Here is a 15,330-nt window from a genome sequence, read left to right as displayed (position 1 = left end):
GCATGAGGACGACGAGTGGGAGGCGGTAGGCACGGGTTCCGCTTCCTCCAACTCCTCTTTGAGTGTCTACTTGCGAGGTCCCGCGAGCCTCCCACAGGTTTTGCTTCCTCACCAATGCCCAGTGATTCGCCCCGAAGGGCAAAAGTAAGTAACTTTATATGTTATCACCACTACTTCATATGATATGATGAAAAAAACTAATATTTTTTCTTAATCACTTGTGCAGGAACTGGGTGGTTGTGTCGGGTGGTAGCGCACGGCTAGTCAATGATATCCTGGGTCTTCTGTGCAGGCAACACTTCCCCAGCATTGTCACGTATGCATCGAAGACAGAGCCGGCCTACTCGTTTGACCACTACACCGTTGCCCTCGATGCGGAGTACCCCAACAATGTGGCGCGGGTGAAGGCAGAGTTTTGGGTAAGTCTCCCTCGCACAGTATTGCTCAATACGTTACATTCATTGGACTTTTCTTAAAAATAATGAATGGATACATCGCTTTTGTATGCAGACTTATTATAGATGCGAGGAGGGATTTGAGGCCAGGGCAGAGCAGGTGACTACCAAAGCCAGTAAAAAACTCATCAACGACATGCATCATGAGGTGCGCATCTAGGCCATCGTAACCTACTACGGGTCGAAGCTTGGAGAGAGAAAAACCAAGAAAGACGCAAGAGAGATACAGTTGACCCGGGAGCAGTAGCTTGAGGTAAATGAAGAACATCAATATTGATTCGTTTTGAGATTAAGTTGGTTTAATTTGATCTTCTTATATGTCCAATACTTGATGACGTGTAGATGATTCCCTGGTGGTGCCAAGCGTATCCCGAGTGTTGGGCGATGATGGTGGAGAGGTGGTTCATGGAGGAGTACCTCTAGATGCACAGGGATGCCCGGGACCATCATTTGTAGATGCAAGGTCCAGCACACCATCAAGGCAGCCAGCAGCCTCGCCGGATACAAACAAGCATGGGTACACAAATTCATTTATCTATTGTGACGCTTAGTTCTGCCTAATTTCTAATCATCGTGCTGTCTTTCTCACAGTCGGCGTCACATAGTGGCCAGGCTTGCTCGGACTTCCAGGCATAGTGTATGGCCCACAAGGGCAAGGCGACTGTCCGACGTCTCCTTCAACCTGGAGGACCCTGCCCGAGGCATACACGAACCCGAGCGTCCACTCCTGCATCAGTGAGTACACTAAGGTGGCGAGGTCGCTCCATGGGCCAGACCACGATCCGAGCACCCAGGAACTTTCGATGGAGAGGCCAGTCATGAGGGCGGGGCAAGGCAAGAAGCATGGGCGGTTCTGGCTTGGCGACGACGTCATCGACATGGCCTCTACTCCCTCCCTCTCCTAGATCTGAGCACGGAGCACGAGCGAGAGCCCGGCCATTCGCACACGGCCGACCGCTGCACAGCACCAGGTCGATGCACTCGAGGTTATTCCTATTTTACTCGTCATACATTGATCTTTACACACCTTAATTAGCTTTGCATTACTGAAATATTGGAGTGAAAATATTGTAGGCCCAGCTCAAACAAGAAATGAGGCAACAGTCAGGAGCTGAAGGACAGGCAGCAGAGGATGGCGGCCCTAGCTAGGAGGCCGAGCGGGCCGAGCGGCAGGCCCAAACGCAAAGGCTGACGGACATTACGGAGTTCCTACAAGGGCTTGGACAATGTGTGGGCTTCTCTCTGCTAGCTGGGCTGTTGGTTCCACCTCCGCATCCTGCAGCTGCAGCTACTCCTGTGAGTATGAAAGTTTTTTACTTTCGCTTGTGCTTTGCTTGTATGGCCTCTACCTTCCTAGATTAGCTATCCAAATAATCTTGTCTCACATGCAATCTTTTCTCCTTTATGTAGTCTCCATCTGATGGTGGTTCGAATAATCCACCTCATGCACCTACGAATGATAGAGCTGGGCCTTCACCACAGTCGCAGTGGCCGAGATGAGTGCACGTTGTATTTTTTTCATTTGTTGTTCACTTGGTGATGGACTTATGATATACTTGTGATGCACTTGTGGACTTTGATGGACTTGTGATGGACTTGTAGATTTATTTGGATGGACTTGAGCACTTATTATTATATATGTGATATATATTGTGATGGATATGATATGTGCGGATGGATGTGTGGATTGATGAGATATATATGTGATGGATGAGATATATATGTGATATGTGTTTGTATGAATTTATTTGTCATGATGGAATGTAAAAAAAATTAAAAATTACCGTTTTGGATCACTTTGCCGAGTGTTGCACTCGGCAAAGGACCCCATTGCCGAGTGCCATGGTCACAGCACTCGGCAAAGCTAGAAAAATGGGCGCTCAGAAAACTATTTTTCCAGCTTTGTCGAGTGTCATGACCATGGTACTCGGCAAAGATTTTAAAAAAAAATCAAACTTTGTCGAGTGCCGGCCAGAGGGCACTCGGCAAAGAATTTTTTTTTAAAAAAAATTCAAACTTTGCCGAGCGCCGGCTAGGGGGCACTCGGCAAAGAATTTTTACAAAAAATAAATAAAACATCTTTGCCAAGGGCCGGATAGAGGGCACTCGGCAAATAATTTTTTTAAAAAAAATAAAAAATCTTTGCCGAGTGCCTGCAGGGTTGGCACTAGGCAAAGCGACCGTCAACGGGGCCGGCACCGTGACGGTCATTTTTCTTTGCCAAGTGCCCCTGAGTCTCTCGGCAAAGCCTTTGCCGAGTGCCCGACAAAAGACACTCGACAAAGAGGACTTTGCCGATCAATTTTTTACCATGTGTTCTTTGCCGAGTGCAATTTGGTCTTTGCCGAGTGCCTCAGGCACTCAGCAAAGAACCTGAATCCAGTAGTGAGCATAGTTGATGCATAGAGACTTGTATAATGGGTTGGCTGAAACTCCTGCATGCAGAGTCCAGAACAAAAATTCCTTGTCTAAAAAGAGAAAAATTAATTGTCTAAAAAGAGAATCCATTGGTTGGATAAGTAACCACAAGTACACAGACAGATATTCCCAGATAGTAGAGGGTACAACTTTGTTCCATTATCTAAACAAAAAAGTACTATACCGACAGATCAGCAAATAAATTTTCTTGTTAGGCTAATCTGCCTAGCTGGTGAATGACCGTGGACATCGATTGCCGTTAATACTAGATCCATGCATGTGCATTACATTTTATTATTACAGTTTTGGTTATTTGTGTGAAACTTTAGAAGATTTGATTTCTAATTGACTAACTCCTTCAAAGTCACCGAGAGTATCGTCCTTATAGAAAATCGTGCTCCCTGAGTCACCTATCACTAAATAAAGAACGTTGTTTTTGAAATAAATTTAAGAAAAATATGAACACTCGAGGTGTGGTGGACATATTGCACCACAGGTAATCTAATCAACTAAATTACACTTGGTCCGTTGCGGAATTTAACTTTGACATTCATTTTATATTGCAATATATATGTATTTATGGATGTATATTAAATAACATTAGGAAACACGTTTTTTCTAGAAAAAATTCATGTCATTTTAAACTGCCCGAACTCAAAAAATGGAGAGAACGTTAGATACCTTAGACTCCACTAAACCCCAAAATGATTTTTAATCGTGACTTGAGTGACAAAAAGTCAACAAATCAATAATCAAACAGCGCACAACTCCATAGACGCAGGAGATCATCATTACTTTTCCAGCAAATACAAGACATCGACATTTTAATAATCTGACTATCTGACCGTTTGAACGCATGATAAATTAGGTCCCTTTAGCAATGCTTCTTCTAGTTCCTCCTATGCATCTCTACTATTCACAATGCTATTCGTATTTTTTTGCCTGTCTTAAATAAATTGGGAGATAGTGAAGTCATTTTTTTCTTTTTCTTTTTTTGAAGCGTTGGCAAAGGACGCCCCTACCTAAAATTTTTTGTATATATGAAAAAAAGGTATGTACAAGTTACAGAGCCTGTAAAGCTCAAAAGCAAAAAGGAAGAGAACCCTATTGGAAATTCCCTCGACACAAATACAGGGCTAGTTTCCTGCTATGCTTGGCCTTGACGCAAACCAATCCAAGGTCCTCCTTAAAAATGTTCTTCCAAATCCCTAAGCTGAATCTATCATTATCAAAGTGACTCCATTTCTAATTTTCTAGACTATCCAGCAAGCAGTTATCATCAATTCTCTAAAAAAAGGGCTAGCGAAAGAAGTTCTAGCCTGAATCACCATGTCTAGGTGTGGTAGACAACCGCTATCCTAGTGAATATTGACTTATTGAGGGCATTCCAACAAGAAATGTTGAAGGGACACTCGAAGAAAAGGTAGAAGCAGGTTTATTTCTTCACGACCAATATTACAAAGGACACAGTTATAATCTTCCAGCACTTTGTTGTTTCTTCTCAGGAGGTTTGTGGTATATTAAGTCTATCTCTGAGCCATAACCAAAAGAAGAATTTGTGCTTTCCAAGGTTGCAAGAGGACCATAGCAAAGGGCAGGTAGGTTAAGATTCTAGGGTACCTTGTAAGTAAGAGTAGGCTTTTCTTTGTAGAGTAGTGGACTATCTGCCAAGCATATTCCCACTCATCCTCTAAGTCAAGTCTCTAGTTTCTTCTTTGAATGATATATCCTGCAAAGTGTCTAATTGATCTGCATCCTAGGAGGAGAGGGGTTGGGTGAAGACTCTTTATATCTGTGCTTCCAAGAAGTGAGCTACTGACCCTCTTGGCTTGATAGCAAAAGAATGCAACGAGGGGATGCTTTTCAAGGGTGCATTGCTCTAATTGTCATGCCAAAACATCACTGAATTTCCTTTGTTTGGGGTGCAGAGTCAAGAACCTAAAGTATTCAGAGAGTTTGAGGACGTCCTTCCACCAAAAATAACGAAATGGGCTCCTAGCATGAGGAGGAGCATGGATGTTTCTATACAGTTTTGTCCAGGTTAAGGATACCCAGGGAATATCTGCATGGTTTTAAAAATTATGTAAGTGCTTGAGAAGCAAGGTTGAGTTCTAATTTTTTAGACTGATGATCCCTAGGACCCCTTCCACTTTTGTTCTACATGTTGTTTCCAAGGTTGCCAAGCAAGAACATTTCCTATTGATATCACCCCCACTTCAAAGACAGTGTTTCCTGATCCGTCAATTTGCTTGATGACCTAAGGTGGTAATTGCAAGTTGCACATGTAAAATGGAGGGAGAGTTGAAAGTACAGAGTTAATCAAAATGAGCCTTCCATGGTAAGAGAGGAATTTGCTAATTCCTCCCAACCTACTCTCTATGTAGGCTAGGTCCGGTTGTGCCAAGAGGTAAGCCCAAATAGGTGAAAGGCATTGAACCAATCTTGCAACCAAAGGTATCAACCAGATGCTTTTAGCTTGAGTATCTCCAGGTATTTAAGGGCACTAAAAAAGATTTATTGAAGTTCACATGAAGGCCTATGGAATCAAAGAAAGATCTAAGGATTCCCTTTGGATTGAAAAGAACTTTGGCTTTGGCAGGCAGGATTAGCAAGGTGTCATCAGCATACTGAACAATTGGGAAGTCACCACCAAAGTGTTCACTCAAGGGGTGGGAGATGACTCCCAGGTGCTAGGCTTTGTTAATGATAGATTGCAATAGATCAACAGTAAGCACAAAGAGGAGTGGAGATAAATGATCTCCTTGTCGGACCCCTCTTTTACAGGTCAAAGGCTTTCCTGGTATGCCATTTAGCAGGACAGAAGAAAGTTCCTAAAGAAAAAATACCCGTCACCCAGTTAATCAATCTGTTAGGGAAGCCTTTATGTTTTAGAACCTCCAAAATGGCTTGTCGTTCAACTTTATCAAAAGCCTTTTCAAAATCAAGTTTTAGGAACATAATCCTCTTCTTAGAGTGATGGCACAGGTGGAGAAACTGAAAGGCCCAAGCTAGGTAGTCTTGAATGTTTCTTCATTTCATGAAACCATATTGGTTGACATGAACGAAATCTTTAATGACTGACTGCAATCTATTTGAAAGCAGTTTGGTGATGCACCTGACGGAATAAATTGATGGGCATGTAATCATCCATAGCTACAAGTTTTTGAGTTTTAGGGATGAAAGCAATGTGAGAGGAGTTAATACCGCTGATGTCCAAAGGAGGGCTAAAAATCATAAAACAACCTGAAGAAGTCATCTTTGATGATATGTGAGCATTTTTTTAATGAACAAACCATTGAATCCATCTGGTCTAGAAGCATGATAGTTTGGTAGAGCTTTGATCACATTATGAATATCTTCTATGCTGACATCTTCCTCAAGGTGCTCAACATCATGGCCTTGTAGGAGGTATGTTAGGTTGTAGACCATGTCGGAGAAGTCACTGATACCTAGTCTACTTTTGAAGGAGCCCCAAAGAATATTTGCTTTCTATCAATGATTAGTAATCAAAGTTCCTCCAGAGATAGTAAGACTCGAAATGAGATTTCTTTTGTGACTATGGGTGGCCATAGCCTGAAAGAAACTAGTGTTTTCATCTCCAAGATTGACCCATCTAATTGTATTTTTGCATCTCCAATATTTCCTCTTGGCTTCTAGCAAATTTGAAAGATGTGACTTCACTAGGCTTCTGAAGTTGGATTCTAGGATGGACAAAGGCCTTTGATCTTCTAGTCCAACCAAAAGAATCAGGACCCAATTACTATTGTGGACCATTTTAGCTGAGGCTTGAGAGACTTTTACTCCAAGCACTTCAACCAGCTCTAACTTGCTTGAATTTGGCTAAAAGGGTTCTGGCTAACTTGGCAAAATAAGCACTGCTATTCCAATGAAGTTTTACAAACTTTTTAGGAAATCAGCATTCTCAACCCAATAGTTTTCGAACCTGAAGTTAGAGCTTTTTGGAATATTTGTTCCAAAAGAGAAAAAAGGGGTATGATCAGAGATGGGCCTAGAGAGGGTCTGAGCTGAAGTTGTAGGGTAGGAGTGCCCCTAAGTAGCGATGTGAAGACCCAATCAAGCTTGACAAGTAAGGGATCCACTTGCATGTTGCTCCTGGTAAAATTTCTGCCATTGAAAGGTAAATCCGCTAGGTCAAGATCTAAAATAAGATTGTTAAACAATTGCATTTCAGAGATATCTCCTCGAGATTTATTTATGTTTTCTACTGATCCAATGAAGTTAAAATCTATGGCTAATATCTAGTCCTCAAATTTAAAGTAGTCCAAGTTGATCAACCAGCAGATGAAGGCCAATTTTTAGGTGATGAGGCTAGACCATAAATGTTTGTAAGATGAAAAAATGTTCCCATCAACTTTTTGTTGTAACTTGATAGTTATACCATAAGCATTGACTTGGATTACAGTGCTAGTAAAAATGTTGTTGTTCCAAATTGTGATCAAGCTACTAGAAGCTCCATTTGATGGAGAGAAGGCAAAACAGTGCATGTATATTGGGTAGAACTTTTTCAAGTATAGACTATTAAAGACACTTCTCTTTGTTTCCTGCAAGCAAAGAATTTGACAAGCACTCTCTATAATTTTTGATCTGTGGCATCCCATTTGTCTTGAGAATTGATGCCTCTCACATTCGACACCAGAATTTTGACAATTCTATTGTTGTTCATTGAAAAATAAAATGTTGGTGTAGAGAAGTACGTGGCAGACTAGCTGCCACAACATTTTTTTCTTCACTAGCTCCTTCTCCCTGTAACTATGTAGCAGAAAGCTAGAGTGCCCGAAGTGCTCCTAGGGATAAAAGTGGATCAGATCGAGATGAATAGTGTCTCTACCATATCCTAATGTATTTTCTTTTGTTGGATTCAAAACAAATCAGGTAAAATACACAGATCATTTGATGAGTCCAATATGATGGACATTCACGGGAATGCATCATCCAGTGATAGAGCTAAGAGCATGTGCACTTCACACTACTACAAAACCTCAGAGAGGGATGGGCCATGGTGGGCCTACTACTAGCCAATTGATGGATGCACAAGCGATCCGATCACCATAATCCACATTTGAGTCCTCACCCCATGACTGCTCGAGGTTTCCCCACCGAGGGAGAGCAGTCGTCCCCCAAGTTAATCCAAAGAGTTGGGAACTATCAAGTAGCAGGTCAGGATCAATGGAATGCCACATGTGGGACCATGGCCATGAACCCCGTGGAAAGGTCCCAAGTTCCATTTGGATTTGTCAGTTAACAACTTTGGAAGTGTGGCATTCGGCCATCAAGGTATATGAAATTTGGATCTTCCTCCCCTCGGAGCATTTTATCGCTTCTGTAGGGGCAAAAACAACTTAGGGCTTTTCCCACTTGATTAATAGCGAGGATAAAATCCACCGACGGTTTCGGGAAATCACCCTAGGCTCAGGGACCAAACCCATCAAAACCGACCAAACAAATTTTGCCAAACCCTGGTCAAAATACCTAGTGGAGGACCCGTGCTGCAATATGGAGACCTCATAGACTTATGCACCCCACGAGGCAAAACATAAGCCTTGTGAGGCCTACGAATTACAACATAAGCCCTGTGGCTACGTTTGGGGGCAAGAAGACAATGAAGTTAGACTCTAATCGATTCTACAAATAACTTGGAGCCTCGAAGGATAATAACTATGGGTGCGCTCGCATGCCCCCTAAGAAACAAAACAAGAAATATTTGATTGTGGAAGCAATTGTTGAAAGAAAAATTTCTTCAAATCCCTATCAAGGTCCACTACTCGAACCTCGCATCTCCCCACTAAAGGTGTTTGGAGATGCATTGGCAACAACAAAAGTGATACCAAGGTCTGGCAATGGGACCTTGCTGAGGTCACTGCTAAACTCAATGAGCCTCTCCTGGTTACCTTGGTCTCACTCTTTGATAAGGCTGAACCCAAAAGCTGCTACTGATGTAGTCGTCTCTAGGAGTTGCTAACCACCTTGGACCCTCCTCTTCTAGACGGCCACCAATCTGCATCTGTTCGATGCCAGCACGCATGACAATGGATGCAAGATGAATCTCTCATCTAGACCAACCAGTGGAAAGCTAAACCATAATCCCTAATTCGGTGGTTCTAGGCTTCTTCCTACAATGGCACCATGACGCCGGTAGGAATGATTGGCCTAGTGCTCTGCCTAACTCGTTAATGATCCTATGTCGGGAGTGTCCTTTGTACCATGCACCTAACTCGTTGCCGATCCTACTTTTGATGTCTCGAGAAAAAAAATGGGCTAGTCCCATGCCTTCTTAACTAAATAGAAAATAGAGTCGTCTCGTCTATAAGAGACAAGACCATTGCACTCCACCTTATCTCTCAACTTTTTTTTTTGAGTGGGCCTTATCTCTCAACTAAACGCTATCTTAGAGTTTGCGCTATGTTTTTAGGGAAAAAAACGTCGTGGAATGTCGATCATTTGACAATCCTATTACACGTATTTGGGTCCAAACTAGTACGCATATTTAAGTGTTCATCTTCGTACCATCTGGCCCAGGTCCAGCACGGGCCTCAGCGCTGCATAGCCGGTCCTACAGGGCCACGAAGAAGGAGATCTCCATATGGCACTGGCAGGCACCCGGCAGAACCGCAGAAATAAAGTAGATGGAGGAGTTGACAAAAAGGCTGGGGATGGGGAGGACCAAGGACGCGGACAGGGCACGTGATGAAAGGTGACGCGCGTCGCGGCATGTCGTCGGCTCGTCGCCTTCCTGCTGGCTGCTGGCTGCTGGCTGCTGGCTGCCTGCGTAGATAGGCCATGCCCATGTTGCCGTTGCTCGCTCCCGTCCCGTGACTCCACCTCCACGTATTCCATCACCCTCTTCTTCCTCTTGCAGATTCATGATTCATCACCCAGTCCCAGAGGGACAGTGGAATTGTGGAAAAGCAACAACCCAGCAACGGAGTAGCTAGCTACTACTGTAAATCACACCAAGCCTGCCTAACACAGAATGCACGTATCCATCCAAGCTAATCAAGCTGGTTCAATTAATTACACTTGCAACTCAATCGAAAAGAAAAATTCAGGCCAACAATCTTCCTTGCTGAATGAATCATCAGTGTACGTAGAAAATGTGGTAATTAGGAACAGCAAACAAGGACCCCAGTAGCTAATTAAGGTACTAGGCTACTAGCAGTGCGGGTGCGCGCTGACGAGCGGGAAGTCCTGCGGCGTCATCCAGGCGTAGGTGAACCTCACGGCGCCCCCGCGCGGCGGCAGCGCCCGGCCGCCGCGGAGCAGGCAGCGCTCGCCGTCGACGGCGCGGATGGCGCGCGGGTCCACGGCCTCCACGCTGCTGAGCCCGTAGCAGCGCAGCAGCACGCGGGACTGCGCGCAGCGGCACGCGTTCCGCACCTCCACCGCGTACTCGGGCTTGCCCTCCACCACGCGCCCCGTCGCGCGCTGATGCACCACCAGGTCGCCGCGCCGGCAACCCGTCGTTGCCCTCGTCGTCGCCGCAGCACGCGCTGGTGCCGGCGCCTCTACCTCTGTCGTTGCCGCGGCGGCCACGGCGGCGACGGAGGCGAGGGCGAGGAGGAGGAGCGCTGTTCTTGGTTGCGCCATGGCACCTTTGCTTGCAGTTGCAGATACGTGTGTGGCTAGGCTATTTATCCATGCATATATGCAGTCAGCAGTGTACTGAGTGACACGGTGTGCGTGAACGTGGTAAGTGGGTGGCGACGGGGACAGCGCAGGTGGCGGGGGTATGGGCACGAGAGCGAGTGACTAGTGTAGTGAGTGATGGAGTGCTCATGTATGTCCGTGCCCGTGCACGCATGGTCCAGCGCTGGGCGGGTCTTGGGGTGGCGAGACGAGCACGACACCGGCCGTGTGTGATCGATCCAGCGTGGGTGGCCCGGCCAGTGGCTACCTGTGGGAATGGGATTCACGTACGCATGCCAACGCCCGTGCGATGCGAGCACGCAGCGCATGTGAGTGAGCTCGTGAGCTTGCGTCCACACCGCGCCGGACGGCACTCGATTGCGGCGGTGGCACATGGGCTGCTCGCGGATTGCGGCCGGATCGGAGGAAGCGGAAGTGGAGTGATCAGGAGAGCTATAGCTTAGGCCCCGTTTAAGTTGAGCCGTGGCTTTTGGAAAAGCAGCCGTGGACCGTGACTTCTATCAAAGCTGCATCGGTGGGATAGTTGAAAGCCTGTTTGGTTAAACAGTTGTGGATTTTGAAAAAACTTCTCTCACCTACGAGCGGACCCCACACGTCATGGACACATCACGCCTGCATCTTCTTCCTCCTCTCGTCACCGGTGGATGCCGGCCGGGGATGGAGCTCCCGTCGCCGCTGCTGGGATGAAGCTCGGTTCGGGATGCGGCTGGGCTCGCGCCGCGGCGGGACGGAGCTTGCACCGCCGCTGAATGGAGCTCGCGCCGTCGCCGCCTTTGTTCGGATTGGGCTCGCGCCGGGATGGAGCTCGAGGAGGAAGGCAGCGGCTGGAAGGGGATGGGGGAGCAGCGGCTGGAAGTGGAGGAGCTCACGCGGTGGAGGGACCTCTGCTGCCCTTGACCAGTTGACCTGCCCCGGCGCAGCCACGATGCGCGGTGGCGGAGCATCGTGCCGTACGCCGCGAAGTGGTTCGCGTATGCGACCACGGCGCACAGGTGCACCCGCTGCAGGCCCGTGACGGCACCCCACATCCGCGCGTTCAGGACAGCCAGGGAGAAAGAGAGTGGCCACAGGGTTGCCCGAAGAGGGGCGCCCTGCTCGGATCTGACGAAGACAGTCGCCGCGGCTTCACTGGAAAGGGGCGGCCGGCGATGGAGCTCCGCGGAGGCCGGAGATGGAGATCCACGGTGGCGTGGGGCTCGCCAGCCTGGGGCGTGGCGGCCGGCCGAGGAAGAGCATCGTCGGAGACCGCGGCCATGGCGTTTTCTCGCACGGGAACCGTCGCGAAGCGATAAAAGAGGAAAAGAACGAACCGTTATCTATATAATATAACCAGTGGAAGGTGGGTAATTTTTTACTCCAAAAACTAGTAAAAGCAGGATGAAGGTGCTTTTGAATTTGTACTACATCATAAGCTGATTTTGGATAAAAACACATATGGCTTTTGGACCTTTTAATTAAGCTTTTAGTTTTTGAGACAAAAGCCACAACCAGAAGCCATACCAACTCAAGTTTATCTGCTCGTCAGTTGGTGCCCGGCTGGTTCCCACGAACACTCGTGTGCTCAGTCGTCTCTCAAACAACTTTCTCCCTCCCTTTGTCCATTGGATGAAATGTACATGCAAACGACTCTCTGAAGTCGATGTTGGTGGGCTTTATAGAAGTTATAAACGACAAGCGCATACATACTGCGGTTAGAAATTAAAATATCTAGCTGATGCTTATTATTATTTGCCCGGACTCATCAAATCAAAGGGCCTCGGATCCCACTTGAAACACCGAAAGACTGCAGGTCTGTACTCTATAAATCCCTCACATGGTTCTGCCCTCGCTTCGTGGAGCATCAACATCTTCTGGTGTTTGGTTGCCACCGGTGCCAGTCTTGCTTGATCGTTCAGCCGGCCAAATATTGGCCAGCGAATAGGTCGCCCAAGTCAAGAATCAAATACGCATGGGCTCAAAAACGAACTGCACAAACACACCAAAAATCCACCCGGTCCATGGTGAGCTACTTTATTATTTTTATCTTTTTGAAATTGAAACTAATAATAACTATAGTTTGTTTTTCAACTTGCCCCGCATAGAAGGTCGAAAAAATGTTATCCTAGGCCAAAGGCAACAAGTCAACCCAAGTGGCCAACGACCATTTAATCTGAAAGTTCACGAACCATTTGACGGCTATGCAAGTCACTCCATCGGTGGGGACTTGACAACTATATTTCGTTATGCTCCTGTTATCACGTGGTTTATATGTGGGGTTCATTCCTTGTGACATTTTTTTTTTTGGACATTTTGAGAACGTCAAGAGTCAAACTTTGTAATCTTCTTGGAATGCCAAGAGACCCCTGAAAGTTCAAAAAAAATTTATGGATTGGCATGACAGGATTCAAATGGCTCAACAATAGAGGAGAAGAAACTAGGATGGGTCCAATGTGTGTAAATTTTGTGGAAAAGAGGAGTCAGTAGATCACTTGCTTTTTCAATATCCAATTGATATAGTTACCTGGTGCTGGGTCAGAGATAGACTGGGGTGGGCTAGCTCCCACACATATCGTCCTGTCGCTTGAACTTATCAGCCATGGTATAGTGTTTTTCTCTCACAACAAATTAGCTTCAGCTGGCTTATTAGCCGCAGAAACCATCAGCCGAACAAAATGATAGTTTTCAAGAGAACTTTTTGTCTTGTGCTGGTAGTATTGATAATGGTGTGTTATGGTGGGTGATGGCTGCTATTGGTTGGGCTTTGTGGAAAACTTGACATGATTTAGTTTTCTCTGCCATTGTGATTAAATCTCCCAAACAAGTGGCTACAAATCAATTGGCTTTTCTAAAGCAGTGTTCGGCTGGCTGGCCAGCCACCTTATGAAATCACTGTTCACGTCCTGCCAGAACAATATTTTTCTCTCACAACAATCAGCCGGAACAGTATTTCTCAGTTCTGCCGAACAGGCCCTAAAGCAGTGGATCAAATTGGCGAAGAAGGACGGGTCCAAGAAGGAAGCCTAGGTGGAGAAGTTGAAGGAAGGGCTAGCACGCTGGTGATCTGCTCCTAGGTGGTTGTTTTCCTCTAGTTTTATCTGGTTTCACTTATGTTGCAATCGCGTTTTGGTTTTTCTTTTGTAGCTGGTGGTGTTAGGGAGGCTCTGGTCGCTTCTGTGTGGATGTAGTGGAATGCGGTTAGTCGTTGTGCTGTTAAGACTTGTAAAGCTGGTATCCCCAACACTGTACCTAGTTAAACTTTTAATATAAGCTGGGCTGAAAAGCCTTTAGTCTTAAAATCTTTGTAATCTTTGACTAATAATTTAGCCAACATTTTTAACTATTGTAATACAAACTTGATTCTATTAGATTAATAATAAAATTTACTATCCAATAATCACAAGTTTATAGTCATAAAGAATATAATATAAGATAAATAAGTTGTCAAACTGTAATCTAGAAGACTGTGTTACATCAGACTGCGCCTTATAAATTGCAACGGAGGGAGTAGTATTCTACCAAGTAAAAAGTTTTGGAGAAGGAAACCAAATCTCACTCCCCTCACATATATTAAGATGCCAATTAGTTGGGTGATAATGAGGTGGTTGAAATCCTCATATTCACTAAACCTTGAATTAAAAGTGTTAAGCACGTCTAATCATGTTTACATATATCCCATTTAGACATTTTAGAATGTTATTTTCTCATTTTTTTATCGTTTAATGGATTGCTTAGAGTCTAAACAACAAAGTTAGCCACTATTTACGATTTAAATGCAGTTTAAATGACTTAAATGGTCATTTAGATTTAGTGCCTAGGACTAACAAAACTTTATTTATCTAGTTTTATCATGTTTTGTATTTTCATCATCTACGACAATGGAAAAGGGGTAAAGCCTCGTTTCGAAAAGTAAAAAGAATATAATTAACCCACTACAAAGTATAGGTCATTTTAGTATTATTCTAAGTCAAACTTCTCAAATTTTGATCAAATTAAAACAAACCCACCAACATCTTCAACACTAAAGTATTTTCAATAAATTCTCCGTATATGTCTTTGATAGTGCATTTGTTTGAACTTAGAGATGTCAATATATTTTAAAAAACTTTGTCAAAATTACAGAAGTTTGACTTAATACAAAGTTCATGTAACATACAATAATTTAGAATGGATGGAGTAGGTGACACGAACAAACAGGTGCCATAATTTTTTGCATTCATTCATCAAGAACATCCATGGTTCATCCTACGGCATGTATCGGTAATTCTTCTTCCTCTCAGAGTGTTGGGAGTCGTCTCTTATCGTCACCCCCTCCCTCCCGCCATCCTCCAGTTGTCTCCAACTACTGAAGGCCCGTTGCACTGTTAGCCGCTCTATTTTGGATCTCCTCTTAACAGCCATGTTCTTCCCATTTCCGGAACGAAAACGGGAACTTGGGGTATTATTTTATAACGTGAGAACAGAAACATTCCCGTTTTAGAAATGTCGACGTTCTCGGAACGTGGAACATGGTGACGAAAACGTGGGCCATGCTCCCATTCTCTAGCTGCTAAGGATCTCCTTCTCCACGAGCACCATACCGGTCTTCTTCCGCCACAAGTAGGCAGCAGCTACCGACATCATGCCTTACTAGTTACTGTCTAGCTCCTCCACCAAGCTTGCTATCTCTCCACTCTCTAGTAAGGTTCTGTCTATCGGTTGTGACACAAATACAGGTAGAAACAAAAAATTGCTAAAATTTCGACCAAAAGTTGACACTTTGTGATATTTTGACGAAAATTTGAAAACTGAAAAAAATCTATATAAAAGGAAAAAA

General features: G+C 44.9%; 1 protein-coding gene across 1 annotated transcript; it reads right to left on the bottom strand.

Moving 5' to 3' along the window:
• Positions 1–9,861: 9,861 nt before the first annotated feature.
• Positions 9,862–10,657, bottom strand: LOC136498633 (TPD1 protein homolog 1-like). The gene has a single exon (XM_066494520.1). It carries the CDS (start codon positions 10,476–10,478, stop codon positions 10,044–10,046), a length of 435 nt encoding a protein of 144 aa, XP_066350617.1. The 5' UTR covers positions 10,479–10,657; the 3' UTR covers positions 9,862–10,043.
• Between the last annotated feature and the right edge of the window lie 4,673 nt (positions 10,658–15,330).

This window comes from Miscanthus floridulus, chromosome 12 (assembly GCF_019320115.1).
Source record: "Miscanthus floridulus cultivar M001 chromosome 12, ASM1932011v1, whole genome shotgun sequence".
Taxonomy (NCBI): Eukaryota; Viridiplantae; Streptophyta; class Magnoliopsida; order Poales; family Poaceae; genus Miscanthus; species Miscanthus floridulus.
The sequence above is the reverse complement of the archived record's forward strand: the minus strand, read 5'-3'. Positions and strand labels throughout refer to the sequence as shown.

Excerpts from the sequence above, each read along its gene's own strand:
- LOC136498633 (XM_066494520.1), bottom strand. The coding sequence starts at position 10,478 with ATGGCGCAACCAAGAACAGCGCTCCTCCTCCTCGCCCTCGCCTCCGTC.